The 20,797-nt window shown below is 40.6% G+C and overlaps 1 protein-coding gene across 2 annotated transcripts in view; it reads left to right on the forward strand.

Moving 5' to 3' along the window:
• Positions 1-15,876, forward strand: part of ttc7a (tetratricopeptide repeat domain 7A) — a 28,850-nt gene extending 12,974 nt beyond the window's left edge. The window contains exons 10-20 of one of the 2 annotated variants that reach the window (XM_026934261.3): positions 966-1,049; positions 2,843-2,947; positions 3,436-3,553; positions 3,684-3,741; positions 3,847-3,919; positions 4,539-4,699; positions 7,573-7,689; positions 7,776-7,882; positions 8,027-8,161; positions 10,109-10,311; positions 15,202-15,876. In XM_026934261.3, coding sequence (XP_026790062.3) covers positions 966-1,049; positions 2,843-2,947; positions 3,436-3,553; positions 3,684-3,741; positions 3,847-3,919; positions 4,539-4,699; positions 7,573-7,689; positions 7,776-7,882; positions 8,027-8,161; positions 10,109-10,311; positions 15,202-15,420 — 1,380 coding nt within the window. In that variant the 3' untranslated portion in view covers positions 15,421-15,876. Of the gene's footprint in view, positions 1-965; positions 1,050-2,842; positions 2,948-3,435; positions 3,554-3,683; positions 3,742-3,846; positions 3,920-4,538; positions 4,700-7,572; positions 7,690-7,775; positions 7,883-8,026; positions 8,162-10,108; positions 10,312-15,201 lie in introns of those variants that run through there. The other variant, XM_053232446.1, reaches the window with a different exon arrangement.
• Positions 15,877-20,797: the final 4,921 nt, after the last annotated feature.

Raw genomic sequence — 20,797 nt, forward strand, 5'->3', positions numbered from 1 at the left:
ATTTTCAGGGTCGATTTTTATGCTAGTGTGACTGTTCCTTTATTTGCTTTTCTTGTGTGCCAGATGGTGCCTCTCTATTTCCTCTACTCTTATTCTTTCCGCCTTTTCCTCAGGCTGTGTTCGTTGTAGACCAGGTGCATTCCAGCCCTCTCAGGTGAATTCAGGAATATAGATAAAGAATCTTATTCTAACACAAATTGTCTAGCCACTTTACCCATCTCATTGTGCATTGTTTATTTACTAACAGTGTGTTCAGTGCTTCCTGTAAAGTGCTTAACATGCACCCCTGGGGAACCCCAAGCTATTAAAATGCCATTCATTCTTCTATTATGTGTACCATATTAAACAAAGCATTCATCTCATTATCATTTTCACAGCTTAATCCACCCATATCATTAATGTATGTTTATTATTGTATAATTGTTCATTTAAAGATCCAATCAGGAATTTAGGACATTCATCAATCCATGTCAAGACCACTTTGGAATGTGGAAATTAGAAAATCAGATTACATGTCGACTTTCAGACCTAAATAATACAAAAAACAAACAAACAAACAAACAAAAAACAGGCAGATAAATAATTTGACTGATTTTCAAGAATCATAGACATGCTACAGCATACTGGACATTTCATAACAAACAACATGAGTTGAAGATTTTTTTTAAATCATTAAGGAACATGGTGTCATAATACCCTGTAATTAAGACCCATTCAGTCCCTTTAGAGTATGACTCCTTTTTCATCAACAGTTTCAGTTCAGTTGTCCACCTTTTATATATTGTTTTATAAATAGAATTTGTAATTTCTGGTTGAGGGTTTAACGTACTGTGTCATATATATGGTCCTACCATTTTACAATTCTCTATGTTAACTGCCAACATAATATACTGTAAATGTCATGCATAAAAATGTTATGTTGTATGTGTGTGTCTGTGCCTACTGTGTGTCTATGTCTGTGCCAGTGTTTGGAGAGGGCTATGAAGTTCTCCTTTAGTGAGTTTCATCTCTGGTACCAGCTGGGTTTGTCTCTCATGGCTAGTGGGAAGGTGAGATCCAAAACCAGAAAGTCCAGTTAATTTAACACAGAACACACAGGTATATGCTGTACACTAAAATGAATTAAAGGGCACATATTTTACACTTATATGTTTTGTGTGGTTGTATGTATGTTTACGTGACAATTTGCTAAACAAAGTCTGATCTCCTATAGCCTAAGACAGGCTTTTTGTGTTACCGTGCCTTTAAGACTGATTGATGTCGGAAAAACAGAAATTTCAGCCACTCCTTTCTGATGTCTGGAAAGTTATGCAAAGATACATTTGCTTCCCAGCCACCAGGAACGGCACAGCATGTTGAGCCATTTACCCTCAGATCTTCTGCACCTATAGCTCTGCAAAAACAGACTGCAGTAACAGCAGGCCAAGCTGCTCTGAGCTAAATTGTCAGGCATATGTAATTGTATTTATGGTAGTGACACATAAGCAATTTAAAGTGTTCTGTCCTTGCAGCGTAGTTTCCATCTATGTACTGTATGATGTTAAGAGAGAACAGTAGGTCTTGTTTTCATAGTACATCAAATTATTGTTATTGTAAAGAAAGGAAAAATCTTGTTTTCCAAAATATGGGCCCTTTAAACCTGGTTTAAACAGATAACGTCCTGGCTGAAGTCAGACTACCAATAAGCTCACAACATGCATGCATTTCTATGTGTATACGTGTGTGTTTGTGTGATAAACAGAGGCCAGTTGATATAAAAATGTTGTCAGTGATACTGATACTAATTTTTACAACTTTCCGGATAGTAATGCCCCACATCCACATGGCATGAGGGCTCACTGAATAGTTAGATGAGTATGAAAATTGATGAAAAATCATTTATGATGTAAATCATGATATGGCCTTCAAAGTCACTAGATGTCAACCAAATTGAACACTTTTGCGAGATTTTAGTTTTATGTCTTAGACAGCGCTTTCCACCATCATCAGTACACCAACTGAGGGAATATTTTTTTGGAAGAAAGCCGTTCAAGCCTCCAGTACTATTCCAGAGACTTGTAGGAAGAATGCCAGTGCACGTTGAGGTTGTGGCCTAACACCACACATACAAAACAAGTTATTTTTAAAATATATTATACCATTATAGTATACTGTACAAATACCATTGTATTTATTTTGTAACAAGTACATAACACAAACTCTCAACTAAGAGCAAATTTACAGTATAGTACATTTACAGTACCTCATAATATGACAGTTGTCTATTTTTGGCAGCTATCAGATCATTTAAGCAGTGTCATGAAAAAGAAACTTGAATGATATCTTAACGGTGTTGCTGGATTTCAAGAGCACCATGTACTAAACCTGGTGACAAAATGACCATTTTCTTCTAAAGCAACCTCCCAAAAAATATTTAATGATGCACTAACTGCATGTTATGGGACAGAATACTGATTGATTATTGACTGGCTCATGTAGACCCAATTTTTTTATGTTGATCCAGTTTTACCTAGAATCTTTTTTTCAATTATCAGAATATTCTGTGAATCCTGGCAATGCAACAGCCATTAAAGAGAGTCTAATTGTACCATACAGATGAACTGTGTTTACTTACTAAAAATCTCTTTCTTCATTATTAGAGCCATATGGTTTCTATATATAGTATGTTTTCCACCATCAGCAAAACTGCAATATACTGATTTTATCAGTCAACCAACATATTGGCCAGGCTCGTATATGAACTGGAAGTGTCTGTTTCAGCAGCTGAAAGTGGAGGATAATGACAAAGTTTGATAAGGTCAATAAGACAGTTTGGGTCTTTCACTGTCACTTTATGTCACAGAATGAAGGTGCGGTGTCTGTGCTTAAAGAGTGCGCCAGGATGAAACCTCAGGACCCCACACCACCACTGCTGGCAGCCAAAGTGTGCATTAACCAGCTGCACTGGGTAAACAACTCACACACACACACAGAGTGAGAGAGAGAGAGAGAGAGCAAATCCATGCTTGTGTAATTTCCCTATGCTACAGAATGCCCATTATGTAAACAGCCCCATGTAATGATGCCATGCAATTGCACTAGTTTTAGTACAGTATCCATCACAAGCTCACTACAGTCTCCTCCCCAGAATGGAGAGCTTAATAAAGAAGAGATTAGTTTATATCTGCTGACGGAGCAGAGAGCAGGGCAGATATCTAGAGTTACAAGATATAAGAAGCTTAACAGTGGCAGTAGACCTCCACTTTAGACAAAGTGCATGAATAAATGAGTCTAGTGAATTAATGCAGCACTTTGGACATGCTTTGTCTAGAATCTCAATGTGAGTTGTTAGCCTGCTTTGATATGTAGCTGGATCCTGCATTGTTTTGCAATATTGACATCACTGAATAATAAAGACCATTGTATGAGAGGCGTGTAAATCTGTGTGCTTTATAGCTAGATGAAGCCGAGGCTCTTGCAAAAGGTGTGGTTGCTTTGGGTGAAGGAGCTGAGGAGTCTCTTGCCAGAGCACACCTGACCATAGGACTGTGTTATAGTCTGCAAGCTTCAGATGGTAAATCTATGTGTTTTCACTCCAGTGATCTTCACTCACTCAATCTTTTCAGTCCTGACTTATTCTTCTGGCTGTGTGTGCTCCCAGTTTACTTAATGTTATGTCTAACTTGTTGCCACTTATCTTGCAGTGATGCTGAAAGGTGACCGAGATGAGTTCAACAGAAGAGCTCTACATGCAATGCAGACGTACGTTTACTAAGTAAGAGTGATCCTGCTTTTCTTTTTTGTTTTCACTCATCAACAATGTGCTACTGTATGTGTGTGCGTGTGTGTTTTTCCTCTTGTTCTCAGTGCTCATGCAGTGGACCCCCAGGACCCTCAGATTGCCCTCTACCTCTCTCTTCAGCTGGCCTTAGTGCGACAGGTGAGGCAGACATTCTATCCAGTGGCATTTTCATGCTCTTTACTACAGCCAACCATTTATAATACGATATGTTCAGTATTTTGGACATTAACAATATATCGCATCATGTTTTTATGGAAATGTAGTGTAAAGATAGCTAATCAGTGTCATTTGGACTGTTTGAACAGTCATGTAAACTGCAATAAAACAAACAAGAAAACAGATCTTTTATAGTGAACAATCAAGATGTGCTACAATCCAGTCTGGTGGCATTACAAAAACAGCTAATCTTCTTAATATAAATCGCTTTAATTTTATTATCTCCTAGTCAGCTCTCTGTCTACTTCGTGGCTGCAGTTTTACTGCGTGGTAGCTGATTGTGATAATTTATGCTTGACAGATCCACATTGGTGCAAACAGGTGCGCAGTCAAAATGATGTAATCATGGTTATTGTGGCAGCACTTTGGTGCTGTGTGGCCAGCCATAATACACTTAGAACGACCACTCTCTACAGCGATACACCAATATGTATAGTAGTGTTGCATCAAGTAACATTTCCAATGCACATCCAGCAGTCTTTTTGCTCAACTGCAATAGAAACATTATTTGAAATTCACTGTTTCTCTTTCTCCCTGAAAGGTATCAGCAGCAATGGAGCCTCTGCAGTTGGCTCTAAATCTACGCAGCGATGACCTGCACTCCTTACATCTGCTGGTGCTTCTGCTTAGTGCTCAGAAACACTACCAACATGCCCTTGACACACTCTCCCTCACCCTCAGCCAGTACCCCGACGACTTCAAGTATGTGTGTTAATTCTAGCTGAGGGTGCATACATCTAATAACTATAACTACTCTAAGCACATATCATGTCAATCAGGTTTACAATGGAGCCACTACCTTTTAAATTGTTGAACACAGAGCTTAGAATAACATTCTACTCCCTTACAGAGCATGCATACTCTCCAAGAGTTTCCATTATTTACAACAAAACAACTAGAGCAGCAAAACTGGTTTTATTGGATGACTAACTCTTTGGTGTTAGCTGTTGGTCTCTAGCACCACCCTTTCCAAAATAAATTAAGATGTTGAATAAAATGTTGTTCTACAACCACATGTAGTGAACTGCCAGCAAACACGTTTTTTCATGTTTGTCCTTGAGCAACCTAATGACTAGAATACTACTCTGAGCAGGGCCATCGCCTGTTTGGTTTTACAAAGTCTTGATCCAGGAAGTGTGTGTATGTGTGTATCTGGAATGATAACCTGTAGTTTTCAGTGGCTCCACACAGGAAATCCAGGTCCTTATCTAGAAGGGTCAGTTGTGGAATCTCTGTCCCCTTACTGTTGAGTTTGGATGGATAGATGCTGTTTTAAAGATTGGTTTAGCTGCAGAGAGGATGATAATATACCAAAATCCCAACTATGGTCTAGGGTGATTGCTGGAATCGGGATTCCAAGAATTGACAAAGAGCCATGACGACAGGCTTTCGTTGTTGTAAACTAACTGACAACAAAAGTCAGGCTGGTATAATCAGTTTTGTTTTTAAGAGGGCAGTAAATAAAGGAATCCCTAAAAATATAGCAGTCCAAAACAAAAGTAATGATAGCAGGATCTCAGGTTGAAGCCCTCCAGAGTCTCCCTCCCCTGTGCCAGTGTGAGTCACTTCTTCCTTTCCAAACACTTACTAATCTCTCAGGGCAGATGTAGTGCCTTCTCACTGGTTGCAGGTGGTGAAGAGTGGTTATGGAACAATGATTACTAACTCTGTAACAATAGAGTGAATTTACGAGTGGAAACTACAACATGGTGTTGCTTTGGTTGAAGTCAGTGATTCATCAGTGGATTATGTCGGCATGGTTTCCATAGTGTCAGGAGTGGCAAACAGTTTCACTAGAGCTCTGAGAGAAATATTAGTATAGAACTCTTATCTTCAAAGCACTGGTGTTTACATGCTCTGCACATTTTAGCCATGTGGGGTCACTGTTGTTCTCTAGGGTTACAGAGGGACAAAGAGTGACAGGTAGACAAGCAGGAAATAAGTAGGCCTTATACTTATAGGAATATTGAGGACTCTGTAAAGAAGTATTCAAAACACTGTATAAGAATATAACAGAATCTATAGAGGAAAATGGAGGACAGGAATATTACCTACTCTAAACTATTAGATAATATTATTATATTATCAGTATTACAATATACAATATTATTCAGGGTGCTACAGAGAAGTATTCATGACAACTAAGGAATATTTAGGACTGTATAAAGGAATATTCAGTACACTATAAATGCATATTTAGGATACTACAGAGGAATATTAAGGACTGTATAGAAGAATATTTAGAGGAATAGTCAGGAATCTATAGAGGAATATTCAGGACTCTATATAGGAATATTCAGGATGTTATAACGGCATATCAGGGATTGTATAGAGGAATATTTAGGAATCTACAGAGGAATATTCAGGATTAATATTTAGGACTCTCTGGGGGAGCTTTTTCAAGCAAAGATTCTATAGAAGAACATTAAATTTTAGTAATAAATATACACCCATATAAGGACTCACCTGGTCTTAAAAAAAGGTTTTTATACATTGTTTCTTTATTTGCTTTCTTTACTTTCTTTTGCCCCATGGTAGTCCTCTCAGCCTTTGGTAATCTGAAGCGTGAACAGGGCTGTGTTTGCTGTGTTCTGTGTGAGCCCAGGCTGCATCCGTCCCCTCTCATATCATATAGCTCATATCACATGGCTTCTATGACACCGAGCTCAACCAGGTACACCATGACTGGCAGATCAGGTTTTGTTTTGCAGGATCACTTTCCCTCTCTATCAACAAGAAACTGAACCCCAACTACATATGACCGTATGCACACTAATATACACATACCTGTACAGTGCCAAGTCTAAGTAATTAGATCCTTTTTTGTTTTTTGGCTCCCTGGTCCTGTATATGACTGTGTATATGACTATGGGCCTAAATCTAATGACTGTACATAGTCAAAACTGTGAGAAGATTCTGTTTATTAAGAACTACAGATTTTCTGTGACAAGGCGCTTTAACACCAGTGTACATAGCATTAATATCATCTGTGAAATCATCACGCAGCTTCAGAAAAGCACATGGAATGAGTGATACGTTCATGTTGTTTTGAACATCTACTAATTTTAAATAGCAACTTGTTTTACCTCCTGCACAGTACTTTTGTCCCATATGTCTATCTGTCTGTTGGTCTGTCTGTCTGTCTGTCTATCTATCTATCTATATATCTATCTATCTATGATTCTAACACTCTGTTCTTCTACTGGACATGCCATGCTTGTGTTAACTGATGCTCTGTGTACACACACCCCTCTCCATATATGGCCCCATCCACCCACTGATCAGCTGCTAGAGAGGCATGCTTTAGTGGGTGTATGGTCCTTTGCTGCCGCAGTGTTGCTGTCAGCAGAAGCCTGGAAGAGGGTTTTACACACTACAGGCAGCAGCAGCAGCACCCACACATGTACTCATCGTATTAGCACAGCTGAAGAGCTCATGCCCTTAAATATACTGCTGTGCAGCGTTTTTACACTGACATGACTCACTGGTCTGTTGTGTCCGGTTGCCTTGTCATCAGTCTACTTTATTAAAATTTTGTTTGTTTGTGTGTGTGTGTGTGTGTGTGTCTGTTGCAGTTTACTCTTTACTAAAGTGAAACTGGAGGAGGCTCTGTTTGGTCCAGCTGTAGCTCTGCAGACATGCGAGGAAATGCTACACTTGTGGCAGAATCGTTATGATTTTGCTCGGCCAAGGTAAATGTGTGAATATGTTTCGGTGATTGTAAGGCAGTTGCTCAGTGGAGAGATGCAGTGGTATGAAACAGAATTTACTGTTTCAGTGAGACTGATGACACCAGCAGTATTCCTCCTCCTGAGCCAGGCCCATTAAGCAGAAAGCCCAGCGGCCTACATCTCACACTACCAGATTTCCAGGAGACAGAAACCGGTCTGTATTATTGTGTTGTGTGTGGGTGTGGGTGGGTGGATCAGCATCTACTGACCTATATATGTTTATATGCCTACTGAACATGATCTTATCTAGCACTGTGTGTGTGTGTGTGTGTGTGTGTGTGTAATTGTCTTGTATTAGGCTCTCAGAGTGCTCCGTCCCTGGCTGTGTCTCGGCTGGAGCAGGCCATGTCAGAAGTGTCCGCGCTCAGCTCCACCCAGAGACATGGCCCTGCCCACATTTGGACCACTCTGGAGCGCATCTGGCTGCAGGCAGGTAAAGAATTAATGACTGCTGCCTGGCAATCAGTCACATGTTAATGAACAGCAGAAACTTGAGACATCGGTTAGGTCATTCATGGAAGACTATTATAGTCACTAATCACTAGATAAAAGTAGACTAATGTAGAGAGTGCCTTCAAGTGCACTTTATAATGATATAATGATAATTTAATTATCCAAAGAATAATTGCCGATAATTCTGTCAAGTTTTTCATATGCTTGTGAACAGCCACGAGTACAGAACATATAGTTCTGCGTGCCCCTGACATCACCCATACGTTGTTTTAGTGGTATTTGTATGCAGCTGTGTATGAAGTACATTTTCCCAGGGCTTCAGCTCAGTGTCTATACCCTCTCGTTTCCATTCCCAACATTCCTCTGGCTTGGGTTCATTTCCTGCCTGCAATGGGCCACGATTTTTTTTTTTTTTTGCAATAGAAGAAAAAACCAAGTAGAGATCAGTGAGTGACAGAGCCAGGATGATGTAATTCAGGAGCTACACTAAAGACACTGCTATATTCATCCAGACCAGTGTATTACATTTAGAGAAATGAAAGCACTTCATTACTGATCACTCATAGCTGTAACATGCAGGCTATTACATCTGCATTTTTCCCATCCTCGAAACTTGTTTTATCTTGAACTAGTTGACTAACCCTGGAAAAACGTGCAGTGGCGTTCTTTTATTCCAGAATTGTGTTATATGGAATGAAATAGTTTTATTTTAAAGCAATGGCTTATTTGTGAGTTCTGTTATTACATTATCTCTTATGCTTAAAGAAGCTCAAAGTCACAACCACACTATTTTAATGGCATATGGTAATGCTATATCAGCTTGTGGTAATGTGGTGGTGTGCAGCAATAACCAGTGACGAAGGAGAGTGCAGATGTCTGGGGTTACCCTTGCCCATGGCCTTATTTAGACATAGTGATGAATACCCTACTTTGTTTTATATGTATATGTCTACATTAGCTATGTGACCATCCCATTTTAAAATGTTCAAACATGATAGATTAAAAAACATCAAATTAACGTTTTATATATATATATATATATATATATATATATATATATATATATATATATATATATATATATATATTGCTTTCCATAATTGAAGCAGTTGTTTATGACCTACAAGTGCAGTAACATTTTATTCGAAGGGAACCTACACAGGGTCTTTATAACACATTCATAGGCATTGCATAAATCTTAAAAGAAATGCCATGTTAGCTTTTATGTTGCTATCTTTGCATGAAAGAGAGAGTAGAGAGAACACTTTGTAGAAGATTTCTTTGTACTTCGTGAATGTGTCATTAGTAAAGACGAAGAACTTCCAAGACAAGGTTTAAAAATTAATGAAACACTTTATTTAAATACTCCAAGGTAGGCAATCTACAAACAGTCAACAAACCATCTAAATACTGTCAACAGCCTGTCAGCTGACTGGCATCAACCAGCCTATTAACTAAATCTAAACATGTCAGCAGTTCATGTATGTTGATGTCTAGTAGATAGAATCTATACACATTTATAGACATTCTATAGACTCTCGACGTGTCCCTCTTTTCTTTCACTTTATTTGGATGGTCCAGTTCATTATTGTTGATGATTAGTAGAACATTTATAGGGTATAAACTCATCCCTAGTCCTATCACAATTTCAAATTCAGTTCATGTAGTCTATATTGCCACAGTTTATGAACCGTTGTTGAAAGGTAGTTAAACATCATTTCATATGTTGCTGACAATCAGCTGATATGCTTCATGACAGTTTATCGACTTGCAGAGTATATATTGAACTAAAGTGTCCAATAAAAATATAAATGTCCAAATAAAGTGTTACCAGATAATTTGTTACTTCTTATATTCATTATATTCAAGTTACATCCATTATTCATTTTTGATATATCAGATTGACCATTGTGTGTGTGTGTTGCAGGTGAGCTGTTCATGGCTGATGGACGGCTGAAGGAGGCTCAGTTCTGTGTGCAGGAGGCAGGAGCACTATTCCCCACCTCACACTCGGTGCTGCTGCTGAGGGGTCAACTCGCTGAGCGCAGAGGAAATGATAGTGAGGCCAAGAGTCTGTATGATGAAGCCCTGGCTATCAACCCCACAGGACACCATATACTGATCCACCTAGTGAGGAACTCATTCTCTACTTCACACACACACACACACACAGATACAGCATATACAGCACATTATACCATGGCTAAAATACTTTCTTCTGTTTCTGTTCTGGTTCACAAGTGTATATTCCTTACTCTGGTATACCTATAAAGTAAATCTGGTCACAATTTCCACAGCCTTGAGTCAATGCTACTCCTTCTGTGTAACCATACTGGAATGTAACCATGACAACCATTATAAATAACAGTTTAGGCTTGGTGTATACTATGTTATAGTATGCTGTTGTCTTGTTATCACAGTGGTAAATAACGTTCATTAGAAAATTAAATGTCATGGATTTTACAATAAGTTTTAATTTATTCTAAAAACTTGGGAGGAATGGGAGGAAACGCTACACAATTCAGACTGATGCTCTGTTTGCTGTTTCATATCATTTAGTTGCGGGTAACAGATTATACAAAACATTGCTAAGTGTCCATGGAGTAAGTGAGATAGAACATCAGGACTAAGTGTCCTGATATTAGGAAATATTAAACCACTCTGCTTCATGTTGTCGTGTTTTTGCCCCAGGCTTTATTTTCGTGTAGTGGGACACTTAGTTGGATGTTATCTCGTACATATGTCACAGGCACTCATGCCATGTGTTTGCACACCCATATCATCAGCACACACATGGACATACTCCATATGTCCAAACTCCACATATGCAAGATTCCCACACTATGCTCTTACCCACATTGCTCCATCGTGCTCCATTGCATGCCTCTATGAATTTGAGGTAATATTCACACCACAACAGATTTATGTTGCTTCATGAAATATGAGAGTTTGTGACACGCTTAACACCACTGGTGGTGTCATTTGACACATCTGTGATGCTATCTACAGTGTAAATAAACATTTGTCTGTTTAGCAGCTGCTGAACTTAGGGGTAACCTCCTGATAAAAAAAATGAACTCGGCTATTATTAGGGTCTATAGCAAAACCATAACATGAATTTCAGAGAAAATTCAGCATCTGATCCACTGTGATCATATTGTCAGTTGTGAAAAAGCGGCTTTTTACAGTCTTTTTTACAGCTGTCATGAGCTAATTCCAAAATTGTGCATGAGATACTCGAAAATAACTGATTCATGTAACTATCATAGTAATATGCATCCTGCTCACTCTGCTTATGACGTATCACTTCTGTTTTCCTAGTAACACTGAGAGCATCACAGTATGAACCGGGAACTGAGAGTTCGAGTGTTGTGAATATACTACACTTGCTGTAGCATGTGGAGGCTGCAGTTGCAGCCCACATGGAGTAGGTGAGCTAACATTAGCTCTGCCTCCACTCTTTGTGACTCCATAATGTCAAGGTCTTCATTAGTCAGTGCTGGAGTAAGCGCTGCCGAAGCCAGGCCATTTTCTCCCTATATTTGGCCAATCAGAGCACATTTCCCTGCTATTTCTGGAGAACAGGCATACTCTGTCAATCCCCAGAGGTAATAAAAACCTGAATCACTGCCAGCTTGCTCTGCCGAACATCGTGTGCAATGTGTCTTCATTACGTATCAACAGCAGCGTTGGGCGCACAATAGTGAAGGAAGCAGCTGTTTTGCCTCTTCGGCTCAGCGAGTTTTAGTAAATAGTGAAATTCACTGTATTCGAGCAATGCTTTTTTGGAGGGGGAGTACTGTTCAAATATGATTTGGCCTTTATAAGTACCCAACTACAAATACTTCAAGAATGATTCAACACATCTCTCAGTCGGCAGAATGCTGTCAACTTTTTCTTCTTCTTTGCTAATAGCTGTGCTAGTTAGAGGGAAATGTCTGAAGGGCAAACATGCAGAAGCGCCAAAGTAAACCATTTCAGTGCTAAGTACTTTCAAATGTTGTTGTCTGGGCTGTCAGGCCGGAGACAGATCTCCAACCTAGTCAAATCCATGGAAGATTTTTTACAGATAGATTTACAGTGAAGTTAAAACTGATCTTGACTCAAGAAACTGAGCTGATAGACAGTTAGAATATCTGCTTTAGATGAATTAAATGATAATGATATTTGCGTGTGCTTGACATGAATCAGAAGCACACAAAGCTGTAATGCTTATTTTCCTCTATTGTCGAATAACTTTTTTTTATCCTGGTGTACTGATTCACACGGTCCGTAGGGTTTTATTTCACTACAGATACCATGCTTTAGGGCATTTTGAAGCATTTTTTACAGATCCATATGAATTGTAGGTGCATGTGTGTGTGGCATTGATTTGTACAGCTGATCAATCAGCCATGCTGCCTCACTGCACCTTAGTGTGACTCAGCACTGTGTCTCTGTGTCTCTATTGTCCTGCTCTCCACACACACACACACACACAAACACACACACACCATCTCACCCAGGCACAGTCTTTCCCTCTCACTCTCTAACTCTGGATGGGGTCGGCAGTGAGCTGATTAGATAATGCAAATACATTATTTATAACACTTCACTCCTTCTCAGGCCGTTATGGGATTGCCTAGCAACTGGGGGATTTGTATTTCACCACCAAGAGGTCTGCTAATGAGGGAGAGATAGCGGGACTGGAAAGTGTATGTGTTGCTTAGTGTGTGTTCTTTTATATGCACATTTATTTTGTGCGCATGTCTACATATGTTCGTGTGTGTGTCTGTTCTGTCTGCTGTGCTGTGATAGCTGGTGAGCATGGCTTGGGTAATGGCAGCTGTGCCACACAGGGATCAGGTCAGCATGCAGCAGGATTAGCACATTCAGATGCAGGCTGTGCAATCTCAGCATTCATCTTCACCATGTGCCAATGACCCAATAAACACCAACACACTGTACTGGCCGAAAGCTCCCTGTCTTACGTCACTCCCCTTCATGCTCTGTCAAAGTTCTCAGTGCCAGAGTAGCTTCAACACAGAGCTTTAACACACATAATAGTGGGGTTTTCATGTATCATTGAGGTTCTATGAACGCAGTTCAGGACTTATGGTATTGAGTAGCCCAATCATATACTAAACAAACCATTTTTAAATACCTAAACATGACATTTTATAAAGGGAAACAAAAAGCACTACTCTCCTGGAACCAGCTTGCATTTCCTTATGCAAATATACCAAACATGCATATCACCAGTGCAACCACTGATTGATTTTAACCAACCACAGCACAAAAATACTACTAACTACTATTATTAGTGTGTGTGTTGAAGTTGTATAAAACATTACTGCCTTTCATATCTGAAATACAAGATATATACAAATACATTTGTTATTCTACTACTTGTAAGTATATTTTGAAGAGGCATAAACCATGACAAGAGGGGACATTGCCCATTAATAAACCCCTTAACTACAGCCATGTTTGGAAAACATCAGCTCTTAGAACAATTCAGAGCAGTGCCAATGTCTATCATCATTCTCTGTTGTGTAAACAGGCCTCGGCTACCATGTCATACTGGTTTATAGGGGTGGGACTGTGTATAGTAAACTGCAGGAACCCATTTCAGGAACCTGATAATAATCCTGTACTCCCTTCTAATGAGTAAGTGAGTGCCTTGCTTTTCATCTTCTCTTCCATCTCTCCTATCTCCCTCTTGCACTCTCTCTCTCTCTCTCTCTCTGTCTGTCTCCCTACCAGGAGTTACTCTCTTCTGCTCTCAGCTTTTGAAGTGCCCGCATAATCAGGAGCCATCTGTTGCCACTGAGAAATATCAGAGCTCTGTGTGTGTGTGTGTGTGTATGTGTGTGTGTGTGTATGTGTGTGTGTCACACTTCTGCTATCCCTTTCTCTCTTGGCCTCATATTATTGTGTTTATTATTTTGCGTGTGTTAGCATGTGTGTGTGTGTGTGTGTGTGTGTGTGTGTGTGTGTGTGTGACATGGGGGATGGTGTAAATGTGGGTAGATTGCAGTGGGTAGATGTGTCTATTGCTGGGAGAGTGAGGGAAGCAAGGTACACACAACATAAACTCATACACACACTTGTTTATGCACACATACCCAAACACACACCTACAGCGTGTTCATCCAGCTACACTTATACACCCAGGCTTGTGTTCTTTCTCTAGCTATTATAATATGCTTTCTCCAAATGTCAAGTCTACTGTCTCCTTCAGAGTATATGGAAAGTGACAGAGCGAGAAAGAAAAAAGGGCCAGTGGACACATTTATTTTCACAGTAGTGAGGCAGCTTTAGCTATTCAGTATTTACAGCAGTGAAAATTCCTGTGTAATAGTCCTGTCTGAAGCATCACTACGTGACTCAAAAACCAATTTCCTGCACCATGCAGATGACCTGATTCTGCAGTCCCTCGCCAAATAGGTACTGCATTAGAGCCGAGATAGTCATTGCTGTAGTAAGTCCAACACCTCCTATAACCCTAACCCCTAACCCATGTTACAACACAGAAAAACACACTTATCAACAACAAATGTCCAGCCTTATATGTCCACACCCTTTGGATTTTTGGTTCAACTCCGCCCAGGTAGGAGAAGCTAGATCAGGTCTGACTCCACCCCCTGGACCGTTGGCTCTGCAGCAAGGAGTACTTGGTAGAGCCTGATCCACTACGATTCATGAGGGACACACAGCTCATATAGAATAAATCGTTCTTTATCAGCAGTACTCAGTGTCATATATGAAACAGTGAGATATCCATACAAAATATATTCACAGTGCCATGGTGAAGTAGAGAGAATCGGAAAGTGTAAGAAGGTGAGAAATGTAGAGAAAGAGTGCGAGCAGGCCTGAGGTCATCGCATCTACATTTCAATTCAAGTATGAGTATAACTGCATAACATGTTTTAGTATTTGTAAATGAGTGTATGTTGCATCTCGTTGTGTCTTGTTGCGTGATTGAAGAATCAAAGATACAGGTCTTGCTGATTTAACCTGTGTCTTCTCTGTGTGCAGGGGAAGTTGTTGGTACGTATGGGCCGGGTGGGTTTAGGAGAGAAGGTGTTACGGGATGCTGTGCAGACCCATAGTCTGGCCCATGAAGCGTGGAGTGGCCTTGGGGAGGCGCTGCAGAGCCGCGGCAGCACTCAGGCCCCTGACTGCTTCCTCACGGCCCTGGAGCTGGAGTCCAGCTGTCCCATCAGGCCTTTCACCATCATCCCCCGAGAGCTGTGAGAGCAGATCCCCAGCAAGTCTCACACACATACACTCCCACACATGCATTATTCCATGTTGTATTTTCAGTCTCTAGTTTTGTAATATTAAGAAATTTATCAAGAAAACACTTTTTCAAAAGTGCAGATCACAGGTGCTGTAAAAGGTTATGGGTTTAGTATCTTGACTATGTTAATCAGAAGTTACACAAGAATTTGTATTAATATAATAATAATGCTTTTCTCATGTCAGCACACATTTCAAATTACAAAATGGACATAAACCAGCAGACATACAGCTGCCATACCAAAGAGGATGTTTAATTACACTGTATAACTGTACTGTATCACACGTGCATACACAGCCTGCACAGTCATCCAGCTCACAAACATATATGACAATCACTAGGTCACTTTATTGTTTGTATTTTAGATATATGAATGTTAAACCTTTCTATAAAGAGTGATTCTGAGACCACTGTATGTGTTTGTAATTTGTTCCCTGACAGTGTACACAGTCCTGTAATTCAAGTGCTGCAGCTCGGTGCTGTCTTGTGTCATAGTTCCAGTGCTGCTGTGAAACTGTAATCCCCATTTACTTTCTGCAAGGCTGCTGTGGTTGCCTAGCAGCCAGCCCCTTATTCGAGTTACTGGGGAAACTGGGAGAGTTTAAGTCTATGGGTCTTCCAGCACTGAGGGCTTTTAGGGAAAAAAAAAAGCGCTGCACTTTTTCTCTTCGATGCAAAAGATCAGGCTGTTAACGAGAAAGAGGAATGTGTGGCAGATGAAGGAATTCTGTTATGTAAGAGCTGTAAGTGGGTTTCTTAAAGCCGAATGGTTTCTGTTCTCTTAAACATAGAACATGATGTGTAAAGCAAATGAAGGACCTGAAGGGCAGTTGGATTGTCATGTAGAGTTTGTTATATGCTCCCAGTTTTTCAGTTGGGATTTTCACCCTCTGGTTAGAAGCTACAGTATATTTTCTTATGGTGCACCTTTCCATGCTGTTCACTTGAGGCAGGCCTTCTCTCTCTCTCTCTCTCTCTCTCTCTCTCTCTCTCTCTCTCTCTCTGACTGGTCTACATGTACATACACTCATTCTACTTTCTCTCACTTTCTTTACCTCTCCTGCCTCTTTCATGGGTGCGCACATCACTTAGGGGAGACGAATGGACCATGGTCATGGTGGGTGATGTATTGGGCCGCATGGGGAGGTCGTGACAGCAGCTGGTAAAAGGAGACAGATAAATGAATTGCATGGCCTGCCACTTTGACATCAGCTGATGAAGAGTGCTAGGCAGCACCATTCATCGCCTTCACTGTCTGAATAATTAGGCAGGCCAGGCTGGCAGATCACTGCAGCATCCCTCTGCTTTTCCCTCTTCACACCGCTTCCATCCAGAGAGAGCGATCAGAGATAAGGACAACACAGATGATTGGGCAGGAAAGATGGGCGGGTTTTGTGCCTGAATCTTTTTAATGTTAGAAAGAGGATGTTTCTTGCTTAACCGCGTAATAACACAAAGCCCGCACAATTACTTAAAATCACAAAACCCACACAGTGTTGGGCGTCTAAAGATGTATATCTTCATATTGATCTGCTTTGTTATTTATTGTTGTTCATTAAATGTGTACTCTTTTTCCACAAACACCTGGTGCCATATATTCTTTAGTAATTTACAAATGTTTACAACAAATTTAAGTCTTTGTGAGCACATGTACATGCTCTTCTAGACATGCTATAGCTACTTAATATGCCAGCTCTCCCAGCTCTGGTTTTTGTGTGTGTGTGTGTGTGTGTGTGTACGGTTCACTCCTCTGGTTACCACCAGACAGCAGGGTGGCTCCTGGTTCCTCATTCTGCAGCGGGAGGCAGGACTCTGATCAGGTCAGGTGTCCAGACTGGGTTGCATGTCTGACACCAAGCAGTTCCACTGCTTAACTGATGAGTTTGTTTTTTGATGAAGACAAACAGTGCTATGGTGTGGGAGGAAAGATAGCCAAATGTGCTAATACTAATTCGTTTAGCATACAGAAAGAAGCCAAGAGAAATTCGACTCTGTTATCCAGAGAAACTTGACTCCCTTGCCATTACCTGACACTTAATACCCTATTATCTAAATGATGGTATAATGAAGTCTCACCAATCAAACCTTTTCATAATCTGGTGAAGTCTGTGCTTCCTGTGTGCCTTCAACAGCCATTCTGTGAACTTTACAGTACGACAACCATGCCTTAATATTAGATCGTTCATCTGCTCCAGGTCCCTCGTCAGAGCAGAGAGAAGCAAGCTAATTGTCCACAACCGCCTCACGTTTCACAAACACAAACAATAGGAACACTCTCAAATGAGGTCCATTGAGCTCTCCGCCTCTTCAAAGTTGCACGAGTCATTTAACAGGGCTCTGCTGTAATACTAACACACCTGTCAATGGTGGAGTCAAATGAACCGAGACCACACATTGCTATTGTTTTGCTGTATAGGTGCTCTGAATATGACCCCGGTCAAAATAACCTGCAAGCTGCCACAAGCCCTTAAGCTGTCCGGCAAACAAGGCGTAGAGTTTCACTGCCACACATTCTAAATTTAGGAAGCAAAAGAATGAAAATGACAGCCATTTTAACAATGCATCAATGACACATTTGTGTCTTGGAGGTGTAGGTATGTTGGATTTTGCCAGAAGACATAGTGTTTGAAACATACTTAGGAGACATATGAAGTGTAAAAATTGGCAAAAAAGTGATTTGTGATAACTAAACCCACTCCTAATAGGTATATACTTAAAAAAAAAACTTTACCAAAAAAGTGCTCTATGGTTCCTCATGAAAAAATAAGAACTGTATTAAAAAGTTATCCAGCATCATAAATATTCTGCATTCACACTCCCAGTGTTGAACCTGTAGCAGTGGAATGGTTTGGGACCTCTCACACACATTTTACTCTCTGGCTCAGTTCGGCATTGTGTGTGATGACGAGTGCTGGAAACAGCTGTTTTATTGTGTGACAGTGACCTCTTTGTTCCAAATAAATGAGCTATGTGAGCGTGAGAGTCATCACAAAAGCTTGGGTATTATATGGATAACTAGCCTGCATTCAGTGCGCTGCATAACTGAGATAGCTGTGAGGCATAGCAGCTGGACATGGAGCAGAGAGTGTGGAAAAGGTAGATAATGAACTATAGTTTTTTCCCTTATGCAAGCAAAGTACTACACTACTGGTTACTGGTATAATGATCCATTGAAAGAATGTAACAGTTAGTTTGTCTATGCTGTCATTTTCTTTTTTTGTGTAATGTAAAGTGTGTGAGGAAAACAGGTGCATAAGGAACAGAAATTGTCTGGTTCTTTAATGGCAACAGAACATAAACATGTGCATCAATTACATTTTAATTTTTGATTGACAGGTGGGTGTGCAGCAATAAAATACATTATGGTAGAAAAGGCCATGGATGCGGCCCATGTTGTCCTTGGTGGCAAAGCAAGGACTGATCCGCCACGAGGGCCCATATGTGCCTGGTCCAGGAGTCTTCTGTAGAAAGCCCAAAGAAAAGAAAGTGGACATTAGGACTAGCAACTTGCATGATACCTTTACAGAAGTGAATATAAAGGTTTAAGTGTAGGATAATTTAGATATCTATCATTATTGTGTTATTGTGACATTCATTTACAATGACTATTCTAATGACTATTTAAGAGTCAGTTTTGAGGTTTTAAAAGGGAAAATGATAGAATAGCTAATAGTGTATTACATGGAAAAATGTGTATTACATGGAAAAATTACATGGCACATAGCTGACATAGCTAACATAGCTGCCAAATGACATAGCACGAACAGCAGTTAAAAAAGATGCAATGGCTGGCCTCATGTGTCTTGGAGGAAGCACATGCTAGCCCTCACCCTCCCTGTTGTGTGATAGAGGAGAGCGAGGTGGTGGGTAGGCACTGGCAAATGACCAAACAGACAAAATGGGGTAGGAATAATAATAAATAAAGAAATACAGCATTCTTTATACACACACCCCCCACACACGTGTGTGTGTGTACAAATCAGTAACAAAAGTCAGAGTGAAAAAATATTTGTTACTGATCCTGAAAATTCCTAAAAATCTTTGAACAATGGGCAGATGTAACCAAACACATTATAATTCACCCAGGATACTCTTGTTTCCAAAGCTGAGAGGAAGAGTCTCACAGCCAGTTCCCACAGCCCTGACCCACATTACTTGGCTCTGAAAAAGCTGTCTACTATCATCAAGTGCCACTCGACTCCACCAGCAGCCTCAACATGATCCGCCCAGCCTGAGCTGTGGCGTGTGGAGAGCTAAAGTGTGTCCGAGGTGTTAATGCAGCTGTATTTCCCAAGAGCTTTTTAAAAGGGACACTGCCTGCCATCCTAATGAGCAGCGCACCGAATTGCTCTCTGCGGCATTGGCCTTATGCTGCCCTGTATTCTGCTGGCCCACTGCAGATAGTTGCCTCATAGCATAAATGTCTGCTGAGCCATTGACCTTTCATTTCATTAAAGAGAGGCAGTGTGGCCAGGAGGAGCGTCACCCTGCGCCCTCTGTTTGCCCACAGCACAGGAAGGTTCCAGTAAGTTATTTTTGTGGTATCAATGTCACAGCTGGACTTCACTGCTGAAGAAAGCAGGTCTTTCAGTGAATTCAGGCTTCGAGCTGAAAGGCTGATTTGTGCTGGTCAACAGTCTGAAGGCTGAGATGCTGGTGAGTCAGAGCTGGATACTGTGGTAAAACTACTTGCGATAACAATGCTTGGCTTGTACAGTGTGGTCATATGAAATCTGGGGAACAAGCTCCACCTTCTTTCACTTGGAAAAAATAAGTTCCAGTTTGAACAAATTTGGTAAATTTTGATCTGTCAACATTAGAATTCTGTCAAGTCACTGGGATCACACAACAAACAATGACATTAACTAGATAGATAGATAGATAGATAGATAGATAGATAGATAGATAGATAGATTTGTTTTGCTTTTTTTTTTTTTACTTTGGTTGGGACCAGGGTCCCTGGAGGACTAGTGGTTAGGCCTCTGTGCTCTCACCGCTGTGGTTTGGGTTTGATTGCTGGCCAGGGAACCAACCCCAACCGCTGGGGTTACACAAGACAGTGCACTCCTAGTGCCGGTCCCAAGCCCGGATAAAATTGGGGAGGGTTGCATCAGGAAGGGCGTCCAACGTAAAAACTGTGCCAAATCAAGTATGAGGACCATTGATCCGCTATGGCGACCCCTAACTGGAACAGCCGAACGAAGAACAACTTGGATGGAGCCAAATCCACAGCACCAATAGTGGTCTTTAAAACCTGTGCACAAAGTGAGGTCTGTGAAGACATGGTTTGCCAAGATTGGTATGGAGGAACTCGAGTGGTCTGCACAGAGC

This window comes from Pangasianodon hypophthalmus, chromosome 3, assembly GCF_027358585.1.
Source record: "Pangasianodon hypophthalmus isolate fPanHyp1 chromosome 3, fPanHyp1.pri, whole genome shotgun sequence".
Lineage (NCBI taxonomy): Eukaryota > Metazoa > Chordata > Actinopteri > Siluriformes > Pangasiidae > Pangasianodon > Pangasianodon hypophthalmus.